This window comes from Kickxella alabastrina (genome assembly GCF_025024165.1).
Source record: "Kickxella alabastrina strain RSA 675 chromosome Unknown BX661scaffold_1, whole genome shotgun sequence".
In the NCBI taxonomy this organism is placed as follows: Eukaryota; Fungi; Kickxellomycota; class Kickxellomycetes; order Kickxellales; family Kickxellaceae; genus Kickxella; species Kickxella alabastrina.
Window position 1 is genome coordinate 1,129,195 of NW_026251472.1, and position 19,523 is coordinate 1,148,717.

At 47.1% G+C, this 19,523-nt stretch overlaps 8 protein-coding genes across 8 annotated transcripts; 2 read left to right on the forward strand and 6 right to left on the reverse strand.

Moving 5' to 3' along the window:
- Window positions 1–3,449: 3,449 nt before the first annotated feature.
- BX661DRAFT_124670 (P-loop containing nucleoside triphosphate hydrolase protein) lies at window positions 3,450–5,588 on the reverse strand (the record flags this gene model as incomplete). Its single annotated transcript, XM_051532437.1, has 3 exons — window positions 3,450–3,796; window positions 3,995–4,232; window positions 4,431–5,588. Coding segments are annotated over 3 exons (1,743 nt in total), but the record flags the coding sequence as incomplete, so codon positions are not given.
- A 776-nt stretch (window positions 5,589–6,364) lies between these two features.
- BX661DRAFT_5796 (uncharacterized protein) lies at window positions 6,365–7,414 on the reverse strand. The gene has a single exon (XM_051539283.1). The coding sequence runs from the start codon at window positions 7,313–7,315 to the stop codon at window positions 6,515–6,517; it is 801 nt and encodes a 266-aa protein (XP_051395247.1). The 5' UTR covers window positions 7,316–7,414; the 3' UTR covers window positions 6,365–6,514.
- A 540-nt stretch (window positions 7,415–7,954) lies between these two features.
- Window positions 7,955–10,050, forward strand: BX661DRAFT_192718 (hydroxymethylglutaryl-CoA lyase; the record flags this gene model as incomplete). Its single annotated transcript, XM_051537725.1, has 2 exons — window positions 7,955–8,102; window positions 9,173–10,050. The coding sequence occupies 2 exons, from the start codon at window positions 7,955–7,957 to the stop codon at window positions 10,048–10,050; spliced, it is 1,026 nt and encodes a 341-aa protein (XP_051395248.1).
- A 246-nt stretch (window positions 10,051–10,296) lies between these two features.
- Window positions 10,297–11,189, forward strand: BX661DRAFT_192719 (Snf7 family; the record flags this gene model as incomplete). The annotated part of the gene is made up of 3 exons (XM_051537726.1): window positions 10,297–10,395; window positions 10,508–10,914; window positions 11,171–11,189. The coding sequence occupies 3 exons, from the start codon at window positions 10,297–10,299 to the stop codon at window positions 11,187–11,189; spliced, it is 525 nt and encodes a 174-aa protein (XP_051395249.1).
- A 10-nt stretch (window positions 11,190–11,199) lies between these two features.
- Window positions 11,200–11,793, reverse strand: BX661DRAFT_195436 (uncharacterized protein; the record flags this gene model as incomplete). The annotated part of the gene is made up of 1 exon (XM_051537940.1): window positions 11,200–11,793. One exon carries the CDS (start codon window positions 11,791–11,793, stop codon window positions 11,200–11,202), a length of 594 nt encoding a protein of 197 aa, XP_051395250.1.
- Window positions 11,794–13,999: 2,206 nt separating this feature from the next.
- On the reverse strand, window positions 14,000–16,058 carry BX661DRAFT_175677 (uncharacterized protein). The gene has a single exon (XM_051534136.1). It carries the CDS (start codon window positions 15,949–15,951, stop codon window positions 14,143–14,145), a length of 1,809 nt encoding a protein of 602 aa, XP_051395251.1. The 5' UTR covers window positions 15,952–16,058; the 3' UTR covers window positions 14,000–14,142.
- Window positions 16,059–16,804: 746 nt separating this feature from the next.
- BX661DRAFT_175682 (synaptobrevin-domain-containing protein) lies at window positions 16,805–17,811 on the reverse strand. The gene has a single exon (XM_051534137.1). The coding sequence runs from the start codon at window positions 17,459–17,461 to the stop codon at window positions 17,138–17,140; it is 324 nt and encodes a 107-aa protein (XP_051395252.1). The 5' UTR covers window positions 17,462–17,811; the 3' UTR covers window positions 16,805–17,137.
- Window positions 17,812–18,347: 536 nt separating this feature from the next.
- Window positions 18,348–19,430, reverse strand: BX661DRAFT_138973 (RNA 3'-terminal phosphate cyclase/enolpyruvate transferase; the record flags this gene model as incomplete). Its single annotated transcript, XM_051532760.1, has 1 exon — window positions 18,348–19,430. One exon carries the CDS (start codon window positions 19,428–19,430, stop codon window positions 18,348–18,350), a length of 1,083 nt encoding a protein of 360 aa, XP_051395253.1.
- Window positions 19,431–19,523: the final 93 nt, after the last annotated feature.

The following is a 19,523-nucleotide window of genomic DNA, read 5'->3' on the forward strand; positions in this document are numbered from 1 at the left end:
AGTCAATACTGGCCAAAGTGGCTTGTAAGTGGCCAGTGGGTGGCACAGCCACGTCAATTTAAAGCCATAAAATTATACTAGCTATAAAAACAACCAGAGTATTTCAACTAGCTGACACGGAGATTATTTATTTAGCTTACTCAAAGAAGTGTACTAAAACTAAGAATACGCTACCTTCCACTCCCCAATTAGTATATATATTTGGCATGTCTTTCATTCAATGAAGCAATTATGTTCAATATTTGTAAATTTTCTTCTGGTGAGAAAAAACAAGTCCCTTGTTAATCGATAATTCCACTTTACTGCTTTCACAATGTTTGTCAGTATATCTATTTATAAACCGTAATTATTTAAAAGTATAATTGTTGAAAATTAAAATTAAAATATACGCATTGCCCAAGTCATCATCTTTCAAGTTATCCGCCATATTAAATTCTATCATTTTAATACACTTCAATTCGGTTTATTTTATCCACCGCCATGAAGTTATTTTCCATAGTCGGTTTTGTCGTCTTTTTGCCTTCACCATTCTAGCTTAGGGTCAAATAATGCAAAAAAATAGCCCCTTCTTTTCATTATTAGTCAAAGTGTTTTAGATACTCATCTTTTTATTATTATTTCATTTTACGCAAAAAAACGTCGGGATAACAAGTGTTTCTGTTTCACTTGAAACAGGTGATTTAATCAATGCTAGTAAAGTGCTACACAAGCGCCTTGATAAATAAGCTTAGTGGCAACGAAAATGTAACTGCTAACAATGATTACTTGGATGGACTGGCTAAACTGACTTTACTTATTGATACAGTTGACCATTCAATTTTAGATCCGACAACTAATTAATATATGACATCTAATTTGTGTACTTGCATCTACACATGCTCATCAAGTTTTATATTCTAGCTTTCTTTCACTTGTATTTCATTATTATATCCTTGCTCAAATATTTACCAATAACTCAAACGACATAATAAATAAATAAGCTTAAAATACTGATTTCAAAAATATACACCATCAGCATCTAATCAAAACATTTACTCTAAATTCTCGAAATCCGACGACTCGACATCATCAAACACAGCGCCATAGTTCTGCGTACTGCTACTATCATCCAAGAACCCACTACTCAAAGCGTCACCACCGCGCATCCGATTACCCACCAAAGGAGAGGAACGAGGTTGAGATGGTGTATCATTAACCCACCGTCTCTGCTTCTCCCGCTCCGCCAATCTCTGCATAATGACTGAAACCGGAGTTTCAGGGGCCAAAGCCAACGACTGGCGGTAAATATCACCGATACGCCTAGGTGTCACCGCCGTATCCTCAGTGTCTTGTAATTGCCCATCCACATACACGGTATTGCTTCCTCCAGGCGTATCGTACTCGATTTCCTCATCATCAACTATAAAGCTCGAAAGGTTGCGGTCCAAATGGTCGCCGTCGCTTTCGTCGTCGCTTATCCCAGGATTGCCACGCTTCTTCACCCGCGAACCATCGTTGTCGCTATCGCTATCACCATCACCAATTTCCGCCTCGGCGTCGATGAAAGGATTAAAGGCACGTTTTTTGGGTAAACAAGGCGAAGGCGCAAGAAATTTACGACTATTCTTCTTCCGTTTCTCAAGCTTATTCTTGGCCATCCGCGCAGGTTCTAGTGGTGAGTCGGGGGTATCCACCACTGGCAGCGGCGGCACAACTGTAGCTGAACTCGGACCTTGTCTTCCGCGCTTCAACCGGCCATTGGGTTTGCGCACGGGAGAAGATGTGTCGCCTGCTGTCTTGTCCAGAGGAGAAACCCCGGTAGGCGTGGGTTTTGGGACAAACTTAAAGCGCGGCTTCAAGGGAGAAGACGACATGAGATAGTCTGGCAGAGAAGGACGCGTCCCGCTTTCCTCAGCGACATGTGAAACTGACCTGAAGGGCGTAGAATCTCTTGGCAGTATCGCTGGCGTAGAAGCAGCTCCAATTACAGGGGGCTCTTTGTCATCGTCGTCCGACAGAATGAAAATGTCGCTGTTCATATCAAAATTAAGCAATGCCTCGTCCGCGCTGTCCTCTTCAATGACATGTGCAGACTGCTGCTTGGACATCAATTCATCGGGTGCCAGCAGCATCTCATGGACCGGCGGAGAACTCTCTGGGATGGCCAGTGTAAGCTGCAATGGTAGCGGTGGCGAGCTCTCAGGAATAGGCTGCGTGAGCTGCGACGGCGGCGACAACAGTAGTGATGGCGGGGGGAGGCTGGACTGCAGATCATCCAGGCCCGAAAATACCCAGTTGTCTGCCTCTGCCAACAAATCATCTGGCAATTCGTCCTCCGAATCTGTCTCAATGCAAAGCTGTCGAGGTACTGAATTAGGAATTTTGTCGTCATACAGCTTGTCGAATGTCCCGGGGCGACCAATATCGCCAAACTCTGGAACAGGCACAGTCATCCCTGCTGTTGTTGCTGCAGACTCAATTGGTTCTCCAAACACCGACTGCAACTCGAGGTCAATTCCTCGATCCTCAGCTTCCTTCAGCATATCCGAATCTAGTACATCCACCGACCAATCAAACACACGCTTGGCCTTGCCACTGCGCACCAAGTTCTCAATAGCTTCAAAGATATTACTTTGACTTGATGGCTTGCGCACATGCACATAGGCAGATGCGCCACGTTCCTTGGCGCCACTGTTATTTAGCGGCGGCGGCGTCCTGGGAGCAAACAGAAAGCTGTCATCCAGCGGTGATGACGACTCAACAGAAATAGCCCTGCGCTTGCACTGGCGGTCCAACACAACGTCGATATCCTCCAGCTTGTTGCTGCCATTGCTAATCTCCCTTAAAATGGATCTAGCAGCCCTAACAACACCAGTGGTGGCAGTGGTGGTGGAGGCGGTAGTCGCAGCAGTGTTTATTCTACGATTGAGTGGCGGCTTAGTAAAAGTGGGCATTGAGACATTGAGTGCAGCAATATCGGGCCGCGGCATACCTTGCATTTGAAAAAGGCTCTTTCCGGGGTCCACTTGCCCACCAGAAGCAAGATCAAGGCTGAAGCGCGCTTGCTCCAGTCCATACATTATGCGATGGTACGTGGTTGATCTGTGGTTGTGCTCTACAGAACAGTGCGGGGACTCCACAGACTGCCACGCCATGCCGCGACCAAGCAACCGCAAGATAGGCGATGCCCCATGGCTACCAGAACCAGCCGTGCGATCATCCGCCATGGTGTATTTCAAAGAGAGTCTCCGAAACTCCCCCAGGTCGTGCGCATCTACACCCACACCCGTGCCGCCCAGCAACCTCTTTCCGCGCGCAGCACCAGCACCACCCCTCCCAGCAACTACGCCCAACCCGACCCCATCAGCCTTAATATCCTGCTTAGACAAATGCACCTCCACCCTGGCAGGCTGGCCGGGCGGCAACGAAGGGGGCAGCATGGGCGGGCTCAAATCCGTTCTCAAGGCCAAACCCTTCCCGGAGGCAATCTTGGCCTGTACGCTCTTATACTCCTTCTGTGCTTTCTTGTATGAGTTCTCCTCGCGCGTCCCTTTCGCTAAAAACACAAAAACTTTGCCGCGGCGTGCGCGACCCGTTCGCCCGATGCGCTGCAATAGGCGGATGGGAGACCCGGGCGCATCGTAGTTGATGATCAGGTCGACTTCGCCAATGTCCAACCCTTCCTCGCCAACGCAGGTGGCCACGATAACGTTGGTCTGGCCCTGTCGGAAGCGAGTGAGTACCGCCAGCTGCTCCTTTTGGGTCTGCCCGCGAGCTGCAATGTCGCTGTCATTTACAGGAAGCTCGTCGTCCAGCCCTGGCTCAGCGTCGCAGCCATCGCCATCGTCATCATTACCGCCACGACTAAACCCACCACCAAACCCACCGCGACTACCATGGAATCCGCCACGGAATCCACCGCCACGAAATCCACCACGGAACCCACCGCCGCGGCCTGAGGATGTAGATGATGTTGGCGCGTTCTTTTTGTTGGGTGGCCCCCCGCCAGCCTTACTTTGACCAATAAACGGCTCACATTTAACCAAGGGAAGCGACCGACCGAGCACACTGACAATCTCACTGACTGACCCGCGATACTGCGAAAATACAATGATGCGCGTGGAAGCAACCTCAGCCGCCGCTGTCGCACCATTTTCACCGTGGATATGCTCAAAGTGCTCCCTTACTATTTCCACAAGCCTATTCAGCTTCGGATGACCGAGAAATCCGGCAGGCGCAAGAGATAAGGGGCTCTGCGCCTGCGCCTGAGCCTGCTGTCCTGCAGAGGACTTCGGCGGGTACTTGCTGGACACGTTGAAAAAACTGGACGCCACGTCAGTGCGCACATGACCAAGCCGCACACCCGAAGCACCCGGAGCACCCAAAGCAAGTCTGCTCGCAGAAGCAGGGTGATCCGCAGTCTTGCCGTCCAAAGCATCAACCAACGGCACAATATCGCGCATCATATTCTCCCACTCCCTGCTCTCAACGCAATCAACCCTAGCACGCGACGATGTTCCCTGCTTAGCCTTGGCGCGCTTAACCTCCTGATCCCACGCGCGAATGGCACCCCACGCCGGGCGCAGTCCGTGCTCGGATAATAACTGTATTATATGCGCCAAGGATACAACCACGTTGAATTCACCCACAATCCTCACCATATCCATACCCGCAGCACCGCCGCGAAAGGGCGCGCGCTGGAAGCGGTCGCACTCCATGCGTACACTGTACCCTGAGACACGCGTGAGATCGGCGGGGTTGGACATGACCTTGCAGATGTTGCACAGTATATTGGTGCTGCGCCGCATGACGCTCACCAGAACTTCTCGCGCAGCCACCAGCCACGGTGGCATCTCAATGACCTCCTCCTCGATACACCGCCCATGAATATAAGGCACAACATCTATCGACTCCTCTGTGCGAATAAACACATGAGCAACGTGCAACTGCCTCATGATCTCGTTAACTGCGTCCATATTCGACCCGGGCGTGGCCGTCAGACACATGGTGCGGAAGGGCGCCGGTCGCGCCGGTTCGAACGAATTGCGCGTCGGTACATCCACGCCGTGGTGGATCCTGTACAAGTGGCCGATCGATGCGCCGTATGCATATTTGCCCGTTGCGCGGTGCGCTTCATCGATGACCAGCAATACAATGCGCTGGGCGTTCTCCACGCTCAGCGTGCCCGACTTGAGGTCGTTCTGTAGGATCTGTGGTGTCGAGAACACGCACCTAGCGTTGGTCCACAGTTTCTCACGCGATTTCGGCGGCGTCGTGCCGTTCATCTCGACAACCCAGTCGGAGCCCAAGGGAGCATTGTCCGGGGAGTGGCTGAGGATGGCGTGGATCATGCCCCGACATGCCTGCATCTGCTGTGCAACCAGGGGCTTTGTGGGTGCGAGAAAAATGGCGAGGGAGTTGGGAAACCACCGCGTGTAGTTGGCCATGACCACCACAGCAATTAAGGTTTTTCCCATGCCCGTGGGCAGAGCCACGAGTGTGTTTTGGAACAGGCACCGCTGGACTGCGCCCTGCTGGTAGGCGCGTGCCGGTTGGTTGCCCAGCAAGGGGTAGACGTATGTGCTCATGGCGCCTTTGTTCATTGCGTGCAGTTGTTCGACCAGCTGGTTGTCGCCGCAAATCTTGATGACCAACTCCCTTGCCTGGAACTGTTGCTGCTGCTGCTGCTGCGGAAAATGTGATCGTGCGGGCGGTGGTAACGGTAACGGTAGCGGCGGCTTTGTGTTTGCGTTAACGCACTCGGAAATTAGCTCCTCGCAGTCGCTATCAATTTCGATCAACTCCAATTCATTATCCACTTTGTCTACGCGTGGTGCTTTGGCTGGACGCTGCTGCCTAAAATATCCACTGGAATCGGGGGTACCTGGCCGTTTTGCAGATGAAAAAGTCTGCGGGTCCCGCTTGTTGCCGAATAGTGCGTCAAGCGTTAGCTGACCTGTCTTGCCACTCGGCTTTTGCTGTTTTGATGCGTGCTGCTGCTGTTTTGACGTGTGCTGGTGCTGGGGCTGGTATTGCTGAACGTGTGGTTGGGCATATGGTTGGGCGTGCGTCCATCCAGAGCTGATGGGCGCTGTGTGGTGGTGTGGCTGGTTAGTCGGAGCTGAATCAAGCATTTCAAGCTCTTCCTTGAGCAGGTCCTCCAGCATGCCATCGTCGATGTTGTCTAGATCAAAGTCGTCAAAGTCGTCTGCATTGGTACTAGCGTGTAGGTTCATTTTGGACCAATGCAAGGGTGCATAATTCAGGAATAGAAAAATAATAAGGAAAAATAATAAGAAAAAGAGTCAATCAACGACCGAAATGCAGTTTTTGTGTATAGGATAATAAAGTTACAAATTGAGAGAAGAAAAATAATAAGCAAAGCAGAGAAGGGATTTGAATTTGAAGATTTTTTTTACTTTTTCTACTTACAAACAGGTTAAATATTTTTTTGGGTGTCGATTGTATGGCTGCGCATTTGGCCAACAAAAAAGATTGGGCTGGCAAAAATGAGGGACTACAAAAAAATTAGCGCTCAGGCGCTGAAAACAACAGAATCATAGATCGGTGAAGAGTTGGCTCCATCCACCGAAACCAAGGCCATCAGCGTCTTCCCATCTACCTTGTTCTCTTTCACCTCGGCCTTCTCCTTCTCTTCGGCTTTTCCAACCATCTTCTTGAAATCTTCATTCCCAGACTTGCACATCATCTTGGTGCACGCAACAGCACCAGCCGCCGTGCACCTACACGTATTGCACGATTCCACCGGATGCGCCCACATCTCCTTCCCGCCATGGCTCTGCACACAAGCAAAGAAGCCCTCGGTCAACTTGCCCACCGCCAGTTTCATTACATCTGCCACTGCCGCCTCATCGCCACCCTCCGCTGGCATTATCGGCAAAATCGAATACACTCCGCCCTCCTCCTCCTTCTCCCTCTCCTTGGCCACACCGCTCGCCGGCATGCACTCGTAGATACCGGGGCAAGGCTGCACAAAGCATGCAATGTTGTTTTCTGCCTGCATACACTGCATCCCCTCGGCGCATCCCTTGACCCGGCAGTCCTGGATTTGATTATGTGCGAGTGGTTCCAGATTATCTCGGGCGACCCCGTTGTTGTCAGAATCCTGGTTCATGGTGCAGTGGTAGAGCGTTACGAGGAGCATGAGGCTGAGGAGTGCGACCATGAACTTTGCGTATTTGACGAGCACGCTGATGACAAGCTGGTGCCACTGCTTTACTGCATAGTTTGCGGTCGGGCTGTTCGTGGGCTCGGCCTCATTGATGGTCAAAATGAGCTTTTCGCTGCTTTCGTTTGCTACTGAATTGTCGTTCATTTCTGTTAAAATAAAAATAAATGTATATAGTTGATAAAAAAACCAATAAAGAGAAAGTCTCACATGTTATGCTTTGCGGAAAAACAAAAAATTAAAGAGAATACAATGCGGCTTTGTGAGCTCCACACTCACTCATACCCCCCACCGAGACTTTTTTCCGAGGCTGGACCCCTTTTTTGTGCTTATAAAAAGAATACAAACATCAATGCGTGGTGATATCATCGTCATCACTTGTAAATTGAAATTGTGTCACACCTATAAATTCATTACTAGGAATTAGGTGGGATCATGTTCTACTCAACGTTTCTCTTTTGTTAGAATGTATTTCTCACCATGGATGTGATGAGAAATACATATTGTTTTGTTGGACCTTAATTTATTTGTTGTACTTTTTTTAACTCAAAATTGGGTAGCCCATGTCCATATTGTGAGCAGTACTTTCATTGGATCTGCGAGCTTGCGAAGGTCTTCAAGCTTGATCCCGCAAAGCTCGCCAAGACTAGGAAAAAGATATTGCACACGTCTGTTGAGGAGGTTGAGTGCGCGCTCGGTCTTCTCAGCAGATGTATGCCGTCGGTTTCTCTCGGTCTTGGCGAGCTTCGCAAGGGAAAGTTTATACTAAGCAGACATTACCACAACATGCCGACACTTGGCAAGAGTCGCGGCTACAAAGGCAGCAGGTCAACTGACCCCCTGCACTGCAAGTTCCACTATCGTTCCTTGGTCAACAGAAAGCGCGCTGACGTCGACCTCGCAAAATTTAAGCCGGATCCTGTCCTTATCCTTGGTAATTGGACACCAGGCATGGCCTGTCACCATGAGCCAATTTGCAGAAAGAGACTGGGAGATGCTTAGTGGGCCAGAGATTCAATATTTACTTGATCGATGCGTATTGCACCTCGACGTTTCGCCCAGCGTGCAAGAGCAGGATGGGGGAAGTTTCACAAAGTTAATGATCCTCGTCTAAAGAAGCCCAAGCACAGGTACCACGTTGAAATAGCAGCAGCAGAATGGCCAGCAACAACAACAGGAGCAACATGAGCAGGTAGCCGCAACAGGCATAAATACAATTCCAGCAGTAGAAAAACCTCGCCAAATTTTATGTCACGGCTTGCTCCAGTGCACAATGGAAGATTGCCTGCAAACCTTCAGGGCCGATGGAACCAAGGCCAAAGATGGCAAAAAAAGTGCCACTAGGGAGACGGAAGTGGAATTGTGACACGGCTGCAGTGCTGAACTTTCGCATTATCCTCAATGCCCTGCTTACAGGCGAGCGACCTCCCCGTTTTTTGCACAAAAAGCCACCGTTCGAGTCGGCTGAACTCGAGTCTACAGTGACGCCCGAGATTTTGCCCGAGACTTTGCCCAAGCCAAAGTTTAAGCCCAATTTTTTTCTCAAGATGCAGCGCAATAATTAATATATTTAACTATATTGGGCTATTGTAACTAGTTTCTAAGCACATGCCAGGTTAGGTTGCCATGCAATCAGAATAGAAAAATGTCGATTTGCAGGATATTTGAATTTTTTTATATTTGTAGTCACATTTTTTCTTCAGTGTATCTATCAACTTGGCCCCTTTCCCACGCTCTTCAAACAAACAAACCAAATAAGATGACATTTTGAATTCTTGACATATAAAAGCAGAAGTAGCGCAGGGGACCCTTCTCTTTTTTCCAGCACTTCAGCTTTATATTTTTTTTAAATCATGCCGACATTTTCAACCCAACGCATCGCCAGCTCACTCAGAGCGTTCCCAAGCATACCCCACCAGCACCAATACCAGCACAGTCATCTTCGGCGCGCCTTCACCACCACTCGTCCATCGTTTAAAAGCACCAAACCATTCGTGAAGATAGTCGAAGTTGGTCCACGGGACGGCCTACAGAACGAAAAGCAACTGATCCCGACAGAAACTAAAGTGGCCTTAATCGACAAACTAACCGGCACCGGTCTTTCTGTCATCGAAGCCACCTCCTTTGTATCCCCCAAATGGGTACCGCAGATGGGGGACGCGCAGAAAGTAATGTCCGCCATACACCGCAAACCAGGGACCACCTACCCGGTGCTCACGCCCAACATCAAGGGTCTCGAAGCTGCCATCAAGTCAGGTGCCGAGGAAGTGGCTATTTTTGGCGCTGCCTCAGAATCTTTCAGCCAGCGGAACATCAACTGCTCAGTTGATGAGAGCATTGAGAGGTTTGGCGTTGTGGCAGAGAGGGCGAGAGAGGCCGGGCTGAGAATCAGGGGCTACGTGTCGTGCGTCGTCGGTTGCCCCTACGAAGGCCATGTGGATCCCGAGGTTGTCGCCCGCGTCTCCCACGCGATGTTATCCTTGGGCTGCTATGAGATCTCCCTAGGCGACACCATTGGGGTGGGTCGACCGAAGGAGATTCAAGCCATGCTCAATGCAGTGACTAAGCGCGTGCCCACCAGCCAGCTGGCCATTCATTGCCATGATACCTATGGCCAGGCGTTGGCAAACATATATGCGGCTGTGGAAGCTGGTGTGCGCACTGTGGACTCGTCGGTGGCAGGGCTGGGCGGCTGCCCCTATGCGAAGGGCGCTACTGGGAATGTAGCCACTGAGGACGTTGTTTATATGCTTGAGGGCAATGGCTTTAGCACTGGCGTTGACTTGTTCAAGCTTGCGGCTGTGGGTCAGTGGATTTCGGAGGAGCTTGGCCGGCCCACAGGCTCGCGCGTCGCTCGTGCTTTGTTGGCCAAAAACAAATAAATTACACGCGATTTAACTGATTTCAATTTTTTGTACTTTTTTTGCAGCGGTTCACGTGGTCCCGAATAAATTAAAATAGCATTATTCCTCATGCCGACTGTCCATTTTGTTTCTCTCTTTTGTTACTTGAAGCTTTATTTTATTTTTCTATACTTTGTTCTTTTTTCTTGTGCATTTCACTTCAATTTCGCTCGCAAACGTTTATCTACGCATTCACCACATTCCATATACGCTTTTGACACAAACATGGGCACTGGACAGAGCCGCAGCAGGATCACGGAGCAAGACAAGGCTATCCTTGATATGAAAGTCCAACGGGACAAGTTAAAGCAGTACCAGAAGAGAGTGCGTACCAAAAGGAAGTCCTCTTTGGGAAAATTATTCTTCAAATTATGACATTTACCATTAGAAACGGCAGAAAGAACACACAATTAACCACCGGATGTTATACTTGTAGGTCCAGGTCGTGCTCGACCGTGAAGACGCGTTGGCCCGAGGACTGCTCCTAAAAGGCGACAAAAAGCGAGCACTCCTCGCCCTGCGGCGGCGTAAATACCAGGAGCAAATGATTCAAAAGACCGACTCGCAGCTCTTTACGCTCCAGCAATTGATGGAGACCATCGAGTTTTCGCTTGTGCAAAAGGACGTGATGTTTGGATTGGAGCAAGGAAGCAAGGTGTTGACGCAGCTCAATAAGGAGATGCGCATGGAGGATGTCGAGAGATTGGCTGAGGATACCGCTGAGGCTATTGCTTATCAGAATGAGGTTGAGGAAGCCTTGAAGGGCAGTATGACAGTGGAAGATGAGGAGGACGTTTTGAGGGAGCTGGAGGAGCTGGAAAGGCAGGAGGAAGATAGATTGAGGTTGGAGATGCCGCGTGTGCCTGTGGGTAAACTGCCCGAGCAGGTTTCAGTGCCGCAAGCAGAAGAAGAGGAGGAGGAGGAGGAAGAAGCAGAGGAGGAAGAGGAAACCCCCGTGCGCTCTCGCAATGAGCCCATGGTCGCATAATTCCATACACCATTTTATATATCATTTAGAGCGTTTTGTGTACAATAATAATTACAATATTTTCATTAACAAAACTTGAATAAAAAGCATAAATATTCTGTCTAAATGTAGGAATTGGCCTCGGAGATAGGCGTTATCCATCAGAGATGCAACGGCTGCTTCTCAAGCACAACCTCGCTGTAACAGGGCGGCGATGGAGAGTGGTGTTTAGTAATAGCCGCTTTGGCGCGAGCAAGAGACTTGATAAGAAGAGAGCCAAAATCAAACGTATGGTGATGGTAGTTATCGCTGCCATTTGTGTGAGGCGAGTGTGATGCGCGCTCCTGGCGGCTGCCCATCGGGGCCGTGCCATGGCTAGGTATCCGGCTTAACTGGTGGCATTTCTCCTGGCGGCTGCCCATAGGAAGTGTGCCATGATCAGGTACCAGCGCCAACTCATGGCGGCTGCCCAACGCAGGCGTACCGTGGCTAAGAACCCTGGTCAATTCATTGAAGTGCTCCTGGCGGCTGCCCGGCGGAGGCATGTCATGTTCATGCTCCTCAGTGAACTCATGAGGATGCTCCTGGCGGCTACCCAGCGGAGGCGTACCGTGGCTGAGTACCCTGGTCAATTCATTGAAGTGCTCCTGGCGGCTGCCCACTGGGGGCGTACCATGGCTGGGTACCCGACTCAACTGGTGGCAGTGTTCTTGACGACTGCCCATGGGAGGTGTGCTTTTGGTTGATGCAGGCATGGTTTAGAATTTACAGTGGTGGTTGAAATATGGTGGAGAGAAATATTATGTGACAGGAATAAGGTGGAAAATGAATATGTGAAAGCAAAATATTGCAACTATAAGTATGTTTTGTGCATAAAATAAAATAAAAAAGTAACCCGAGAAGCACGCTTCTACTTTAAAGGTATAGAGGTAAAAAAAAAGTGTAGGAAAAAAGTATTGCTGTTGTAGTTGACTAGAAATAATATATCACCGGGCACCTCCCGACTATTTATATGAAATTTTAAAAATAATCATCCCGAACACCCTTGTTAACCCCATCCTGGTATTTTTTCGTGTATTCCGATTTGGGGCGAAGGAGAAAAAAAGGAAGAGGCAGAATTGCGGTAGTTTCATATTGTTTTCAGATTTGTGTGACTGATCTTTTTTATTTTTACACTTGCGGAAATGCGCAGCGAGCACACCTGTTTGTTGCTAATCTCCCCCCTCATCGATAAAAATATAAATAAAATCCCAACCCGATTATTGCGGAGTGAGCGCCGTTTTCCCTTCCGCAATCTCGGAAGGCACAGTCGCAATTTTTTTTTTTGGAAAACATTTGTATGCTTGGAACAAAAGTGTCATATACATAAGAAATCACGCTATGCGGCAAAAGACTTGCGGAATTCCTTAAATGCTTTTCGGATATTATCGATCGAATCGTCAACAAAAATAATATTGTTTAAAAATATGTTTTTTTATTTTACCCGGTACAAGACTATAAAAATGAAAAGTGTTAAAATAGTCTAGGGCATCAATATTTTGAAGGCAAAATGTAAAATGAATTATGAGTACTTGGCATTTAAATTAGAGCATGGCTGTAAAAGTACGAAATGTATAAATTTATTTTTAAAAAAATTGGCATTGCAACCAGCTATTAAAAAGTTGTCTAGCGTATGCGCTGGAACTATGATAGCTGCTAAGGAAAATCATGTTGACTATTTTTGCTTGATCCAATGTGTTACAAAAGGTATAAATCAAAAAAGTATACTTATTTTTTCCAAGAACAATTCCTGGCTGCCCGACAGTCGTTCCTTATATGCTCTCCCTGGCACATAAATAAACTATAATAAAACCTATTATCATTTATTAATTGCCACGCGCGTAACCAAGCAATCTCAGTAAGGCAACATGCATAACCATGTGCCTAAACTGTGACAAATGCTCTATGCCAAATTCATCAACAAGCAAAATCAGTTTAGCCAGTCCATCCTCGCAATCCTTGTTTGCGTCTACGTCTTTGTCAGTCTTTAGATGGTCAATATTCTCATGTAGCTTTTGAATACCCTCCTCGTAATTATCACCCCCTCAATTAGTTGACTAATACAAGCTAGTTTAGCTTTATATGCGCAGTCGATAATAATAGAACAATTTGATGCAATTGCCCTATCAATATCATGAGAATGCATAAAGGTAAGCGCCTTTTTTTAGTCTTTAGTCAGAGCTAAAACAGAGGAAACGGCGACAGCAGCAAAATCAATAATGGGAAGAAAAAACCTCTATGGCTGTGGATAAGAACAAGAATAAATTGTTTTAAAATAACAAGAATTGAGTATGGTGGATGGTTAGAATACATGTTTTTCTTGGCAAAACGTGTGTTTCTTATATACCTTGCTTTTTTATTTTTGTCAATTAACACTTGCATTTCTTGCTTCTAAACATAAACCACTCGGCAAACAGTGTGTTGGCTCAAAAAAAAGAGCGCGCAAATAAAAAATACCGGCTTTATTAATTTATTAAAAAACATTGTTGTTGAGAATACTAAAACATCAACAAATACACCATCAGCACACTGGACTGCGAACATGTGCAATATTGTTGGTTAATTAAACAAAACAAAACAAAACAATGGTACGTGTTTAGGAAAAACTAAAGGGCAGGATGAGGATACTTTAAAACATTTTCTATCGAGATTTTGTAGACAAGCAAATTAGAATGGCACAATATTGTCCAAAAGTACAATTAATTCAAAAAGTTTAACTCAGGCGTCGTGTTACGTGTTTTATTAGCTGATTTGACTAGATGTTAATAACAATAGACTTATTAATTGGTTGATTTGGTGGTGGCTGATGCACATAAAAATGTTTATAAAATTTGATTCTGCAAATAAGAAAAAAATGTTTGCTTTCAATCAAATCAAATTAGCATATTGAAACATTGTATGCAATATACATGTAAATGCAGGGCCAATATTCAAAATAAGATTGCAAAATAAAATTAACTAGATAAATAAATATTAAAATAAGAGATGAATGAAAAAGGAAAAATCAAAAAAAACCTTGCAAAAAAAAAACCTCGCAAAAAAAAACAAAGAAAAAAATTCAAGATTCAAGATTCAACATCCATATTATTCTGCTGCTTATTCCGAGCCCATTTCAAATACGCCTCTGAATGGCACACGGTTCCGACAGTTTTCTGACAAACCGGCGCAGTAGCAAACCATTTAATTTTGCCATTAACAGTGGGGAATAAATTGACAATTTCCTTGGAAAGCTGAGGCACCGAAGTAGGGTCAATATACGGCAACGGTGCAATCTTTTTAACCTGCTGCTGCTGCTGCTGCTGTTGTTGCTGCTGCTGTCTCAATTGTTGCTGTTGGTGCTGCTGCAGAGGGGTCTGTCCTGTATTATTACCATTCGGATTACGTATCGCATAGGCTTGTGTCTGATTCATATTACCCTGCATCATCGGCATTGCGCGCTGACCACCATTCACAGAATTACCAACACCAACAAACCCATTCAATCTCTGCTGCTGCTGTTGCTGAAACTGCTGCTGTTGCTGTATCTGAGAAAGTGGTGGACGGCCATTATTTTGGTATGGAGCCACCATAGAAGCCTGCCGACGTGTGGAAACCGTCGGTGGTTTTGGGGGCGTCCGGCCCAATCCAGCGGCAGCCGCCGCGGCATCCTCCATAGCACGCTTTTCAATTAGCTGCTTGTTCTTCGGTGGCCTTCCACGTCTCCTCGGCAACGGCGTCACAGGCACCGAGGGAGTGGCGGCGGAAGAAGTTACGGGAGCATTGGTGTTAGTGTTGGGGGGCATTGGTGTCTGCATGTACGGCGGGTTAGCAGTCATTTGTCTTTGCATTTGAATCTGCATTTGTAATTGGTGCTGTTGCTGCTGGAACTGGTTAAGTACGTATTGTGGCGGTGGCGGCTGGGGCTGGCCATTGGTAATGCCCATGGGCATGCGACCCTGGGGCATCATAGGTGGGAACCCGGGGATCTGCGCCTGGCGAGGAACCGACGTAGGTGTCTGCATGGTCATCTGCGACTGTGACTGTGACTGCTGAGGTGTCGCCGACATCCTTGTCACCCGCCTATTCTGCTGTGGTGTCCTCCCTGCGTCCTCTCCACTAGGCTCGTCAGGATTAGCGCCCAGAACGTTGTCCGAGGGAATCACAGCCCTCTCCAGCACTCGCGGACCCGCAGGCCAAGGAACCATAGTCATTAGCATGGCTTTTCTCTCCTCGCTCATTCCCTCGGGCCAAAACCCTTTGCCCCACTGCTTAACCTTTTGGATAAACTCCCCCTTATCGACATACCTGGACTCGCACACAAACAGCGCATCCCCCTCTCTCCACTCCCCCGGTCTCCCCACCATGAGGTCCGCCGGCGGCACAACAAAGCAGGCACTGCGGATCCGCTCCAACGGAACCACTGTCTGGCGGAACGTACGCAATACGGCCATACGGTAAAACTCCATCGTTGGTGGATGCGATGTGAACTGCGGATGTACGTACCAATTGACTGTAGCCAAAACAGCTCCGCTTGCCGGTTGCTGCTCAAGTTGGTGGATTTGTCCGACGGCTGCAAAGGGTGTGCCGTGTGTGCCTGTGGTGTTCTCGAAGTCATTAAAGATTGCGTGGTCGCCTGGGTGGTATATGCGATTATTATGCTGGGCAAATGGAAGGGCTGAGAGGGTGTCGCCGGTGGTGGGGGAGCCGTCGGGTTTGGTTCTTTTGGAGCGACGCGTCGGATCGTTGCTCTCCGTGTCGTAGTCGCGTTTGGAAGGTATCAGTGGGGTTTGGGGCGGCTGGTCGAGTGGGCTTAATGTGGTGATGGCCGCGGATTGGTCGTCACCCATTATGCTCGCTGGAGCAATTGGAGTGGAATTGCTGTTGGCTACAGACATTGTGCTTTATTTAATGTCCGACTAAGAAAAAAGGACGTGGGAAGAAGAGGTGGTCAGGCTGAGTTGAGTTGAGCCGATAATAATAATAATAATAATAATAATAATAAAAGATAATATGACAAAAAAAAAAAGAACAATATAACGGGAAAAAAAATATGAAAGGCGTATAAACCTTATGTATGATGCTTGCGCAAATAATAAGGAAAAATAAATAAATGAACAGATAGATAGATAACCGCAATGGTATTTTCTTGTTGAGCCACGGTATCAAGACGTGTTGTGGGGGGTTGTGTTTTGTTATTGTTTTTACAGCAGACACAAAAAAATGAAATACGTTAAAAAAAAAAAAGCGAGTGAAGCAAGGAGAAAAAGGGAGTAGACCAAGTTGTACTTCTTTTCAAGCACTTCTTTTCAGTGAGCCAAAAAAAGGAGAGGAAAGGAGAGAAAAGAAGAGGGAAAAAACAAGGCTGCAGCATTCTTTGAGAAAAATACACGTGGCAGTCAATTAATCAGCGAATCATCTGCTCTGAATCAGATTATTTTTCAACACTTTTGCCCTTACAAGGTATTCAAATTGACCATTTTCTTATTATTTTTTCTTTGCTTTTTCTTCATTGCTCTATTTGTTGATGGTGACGATACCTGGCAATGACAGCGATGACGACGGTTCTCATGCAGCAAAATAGCCAATTTTCTTATTATCTTTTTTCTTTCGGCTTCAAGCACAATAAATTATAAAAACTACAACTTTACACAGCTGAAAAATAAATAATAATCAAAAATAGAAGAAAAGAAAAAAGAAACGAAATAAATAAAGTAAAATGAAAATGAAAACAGCGTAAATACACTGGCTGCAGTTCCCAGCGAGAAAAAAAAGACAATGAATAAACTACTATATCGTGCTGCTCGATAAAGAAAAGCTCGAAGTGGCTGATTGTAAAGTATCACTACTACTCATCCAAAGATTTGGTTTTTTTTTCTCTCACATAATAATAAAGTTATGGACAACTTGGCGTAAACAAAAAAAGCAAGGCAAAAAAGGCCAGTGCTGCTTATTTCTGTCTCTGCGACACGACGACTGGGACTATATGGGCAGAGTAAAAAATGGTTTACAAAGATGTGGAATTAGTTGATTGTACGTTTTGTATGGTGTATCACGCAGTCATATGCAATCGACTCGAGCGCATCATGTGTCCTGCGCTCTCCGCAGATAAAAAATAAAAAAGGTGCGGGAGAGAAGAGAGAAGGGGAAAAGAGGGGGGAGAAATTTAATAAACCCCAGAGAGAATTTGTATGTTTTTTTATACTTACCGACTATAACGATAATGAGAATAACGAGCACGATGCCGATGATAATCTTAAGCTTCATATTACGCCATGCCATCTTCTTACGGGTCTGTGTTGCTCCCCGACGGAACAGGTCAGACTCTCCCTGAAGCCTCTGAGTCTTATCGTGTACGTTATCCAGGCGCTCCTCCCGCTCCATCACTTTATTGATGTTCTCCTGCATGATATTGACCACTTCGTCGACCTGCTGCTGCACGTTATTCAGCTTGCCGTCCTTTCGGGGTTCTCCCGAGGGATTGCCACCTTTGGGTGCGCTGTAAGGGTTGTTGCTGTAGTCGTCGCCGCCCTGGCCGAGGTTTTCAGTGCTGGGGAAGGCATTGCCAGAGAAGCTCGAGGCGTAATGTAAATGTGACCTACAGAGTGAAAAAAGGTGTTTGAGTTTGGGTTTGAGAGTGTGCGTATAAGAACACCAACATAGTGTAGTGTATTTTATTGTGGCAGACTTACATTTTATTGTTAAATTGAGCTGGAGTGATTCGTCAAGTGTTTAAATGTTTAAAAAAAAAAAAAAAAGAGAGAACCGATTTAAAATTGTTAAAAGAGAAGATAAAAAATTGGACAAAAAAAGCAAGGTCTTCTTTTTGGAGAGTGGAGAGCAAGTAAAAAAAAAGCTGGTATAGTGCAGGGAAAGAAAAAGGGGAAAAAAACACGAGTTTTTATGTATCAGAATTACTACTCTGCAGTTAATATAGACAAAAAAACAAGTAAATTGGGCTCCGACTGCTATTAATAAAATATATAAAAAACTTTATAAAAAGAAAAGCACGAGAAAAAAATTTTATAGAAAAAGAAAAGGAGGGGAAAAAAAAAGTTGCAACGCATGTCGTTATTTTGTCCAACATGGGCAGGCTTGATGCATCTGTTTTATTTATTGAAGAATCATTTATTTTTAGCCATTAAGAGGAGTAGGGCCCAGCCCACGCTTTCATCGAGTCTGTTCCACATTTTTTTAAAGAAAAATTAACCTATCGAATAGTCTGATTACATCACCATAAAGTCTATTTTTTCTTTTAAAAAAAAAAGCAAGGCAAAAAAGATGGATATTTTTCTTATGTGGTCTTCTTGCCGACATTGATGAAGCCCGAACCCAGACAGGTCATCAGCACAGTGTTGGACTCGGGGTCCGGCTTGATCTTAAAAACCGTATTGAAGAACTCGCGGATATCACGCAAGTACTGGATAGAAAACGGGGTCAACTTTCCAATCCTCGTCTTCGAAGCATGCTCTGGGCCAAGCACCATCAGCAGCAGTGCCATCCATTGATGAACAGAATCGAAACATCCACCGCGCGAAATCTCGTTCAACAGCATTTTCGCCGCATCCCTCCCTATATCCTCAGGTGCATCTCCAGGGTTGGCGCAGAGCTCAGCGGTCATCAGGGCGCCGGTAGTGGATTCGGCGACAAGCGAGAGGCCAAAGCCAGGGGATAGGCCAGAGTCCGCGCCCTTGTATACGTCAGTGTAAATGTAAATATCCGGGATAAACCGGTTGAGCTCGCCGCGCGCGGACTCAACCATGCGGTTGGCGGTTTGCGGGGACACCCTGGTGGCGTAGGAGATTCCGCGGATCCTGCGGATCCGACCCTGATCCACGAAATTCAGCGGCTTCACGGCGCGCACACACGGGCAAATAAACCGCACCTCGCCGCCGCCCCTCGGCGGCGCCCCCCTCCTGGTGATCTTCAGCTCGACGCCCTCGTCGATTCCGAAATTGCGGTAATTCACCAGCGTCGCCGTGCGCAAAGTATCTACGGACAAGTCCAAATTATTCATCGTTACTCCGCGCAGCACCGCGGTCAGCTGTTCTTTGCCAAAGGGCCCCAGGGCGACAAGCGCCTCGAGGTAGTAGCCGAGGCCGCGGCTCACTGGGCAGTCCATGTCGAGTTTTCCGCCGGTTATCATTCCTGGACGCAGGAGCACCGATGTACCGGTGTGCGAGATCACTATGTTGGTGCCGTTGGTGGCTTTTTCGAGCAGACGGAGGAGGGCGATTTCGTAGTCGCGGAGCCCTGGGTTTTCGTCTGTGGACCGGATCTTGTCGATGCGCACTGGCCGTTGGCTGAGGATCGACAGGACCAGACGCTGCTTGAGGAACTTGTGTCCTTCAAATTGGAGCACGTCTCGCTTTGACATTCTTATTTTTTTGTTGTAAAGGTGGGAATTGAAATGGAAATATAAAACAGAGGCGCGTTTAATGATAACAAGGAGAGAAAGTGGCCAAGAGAG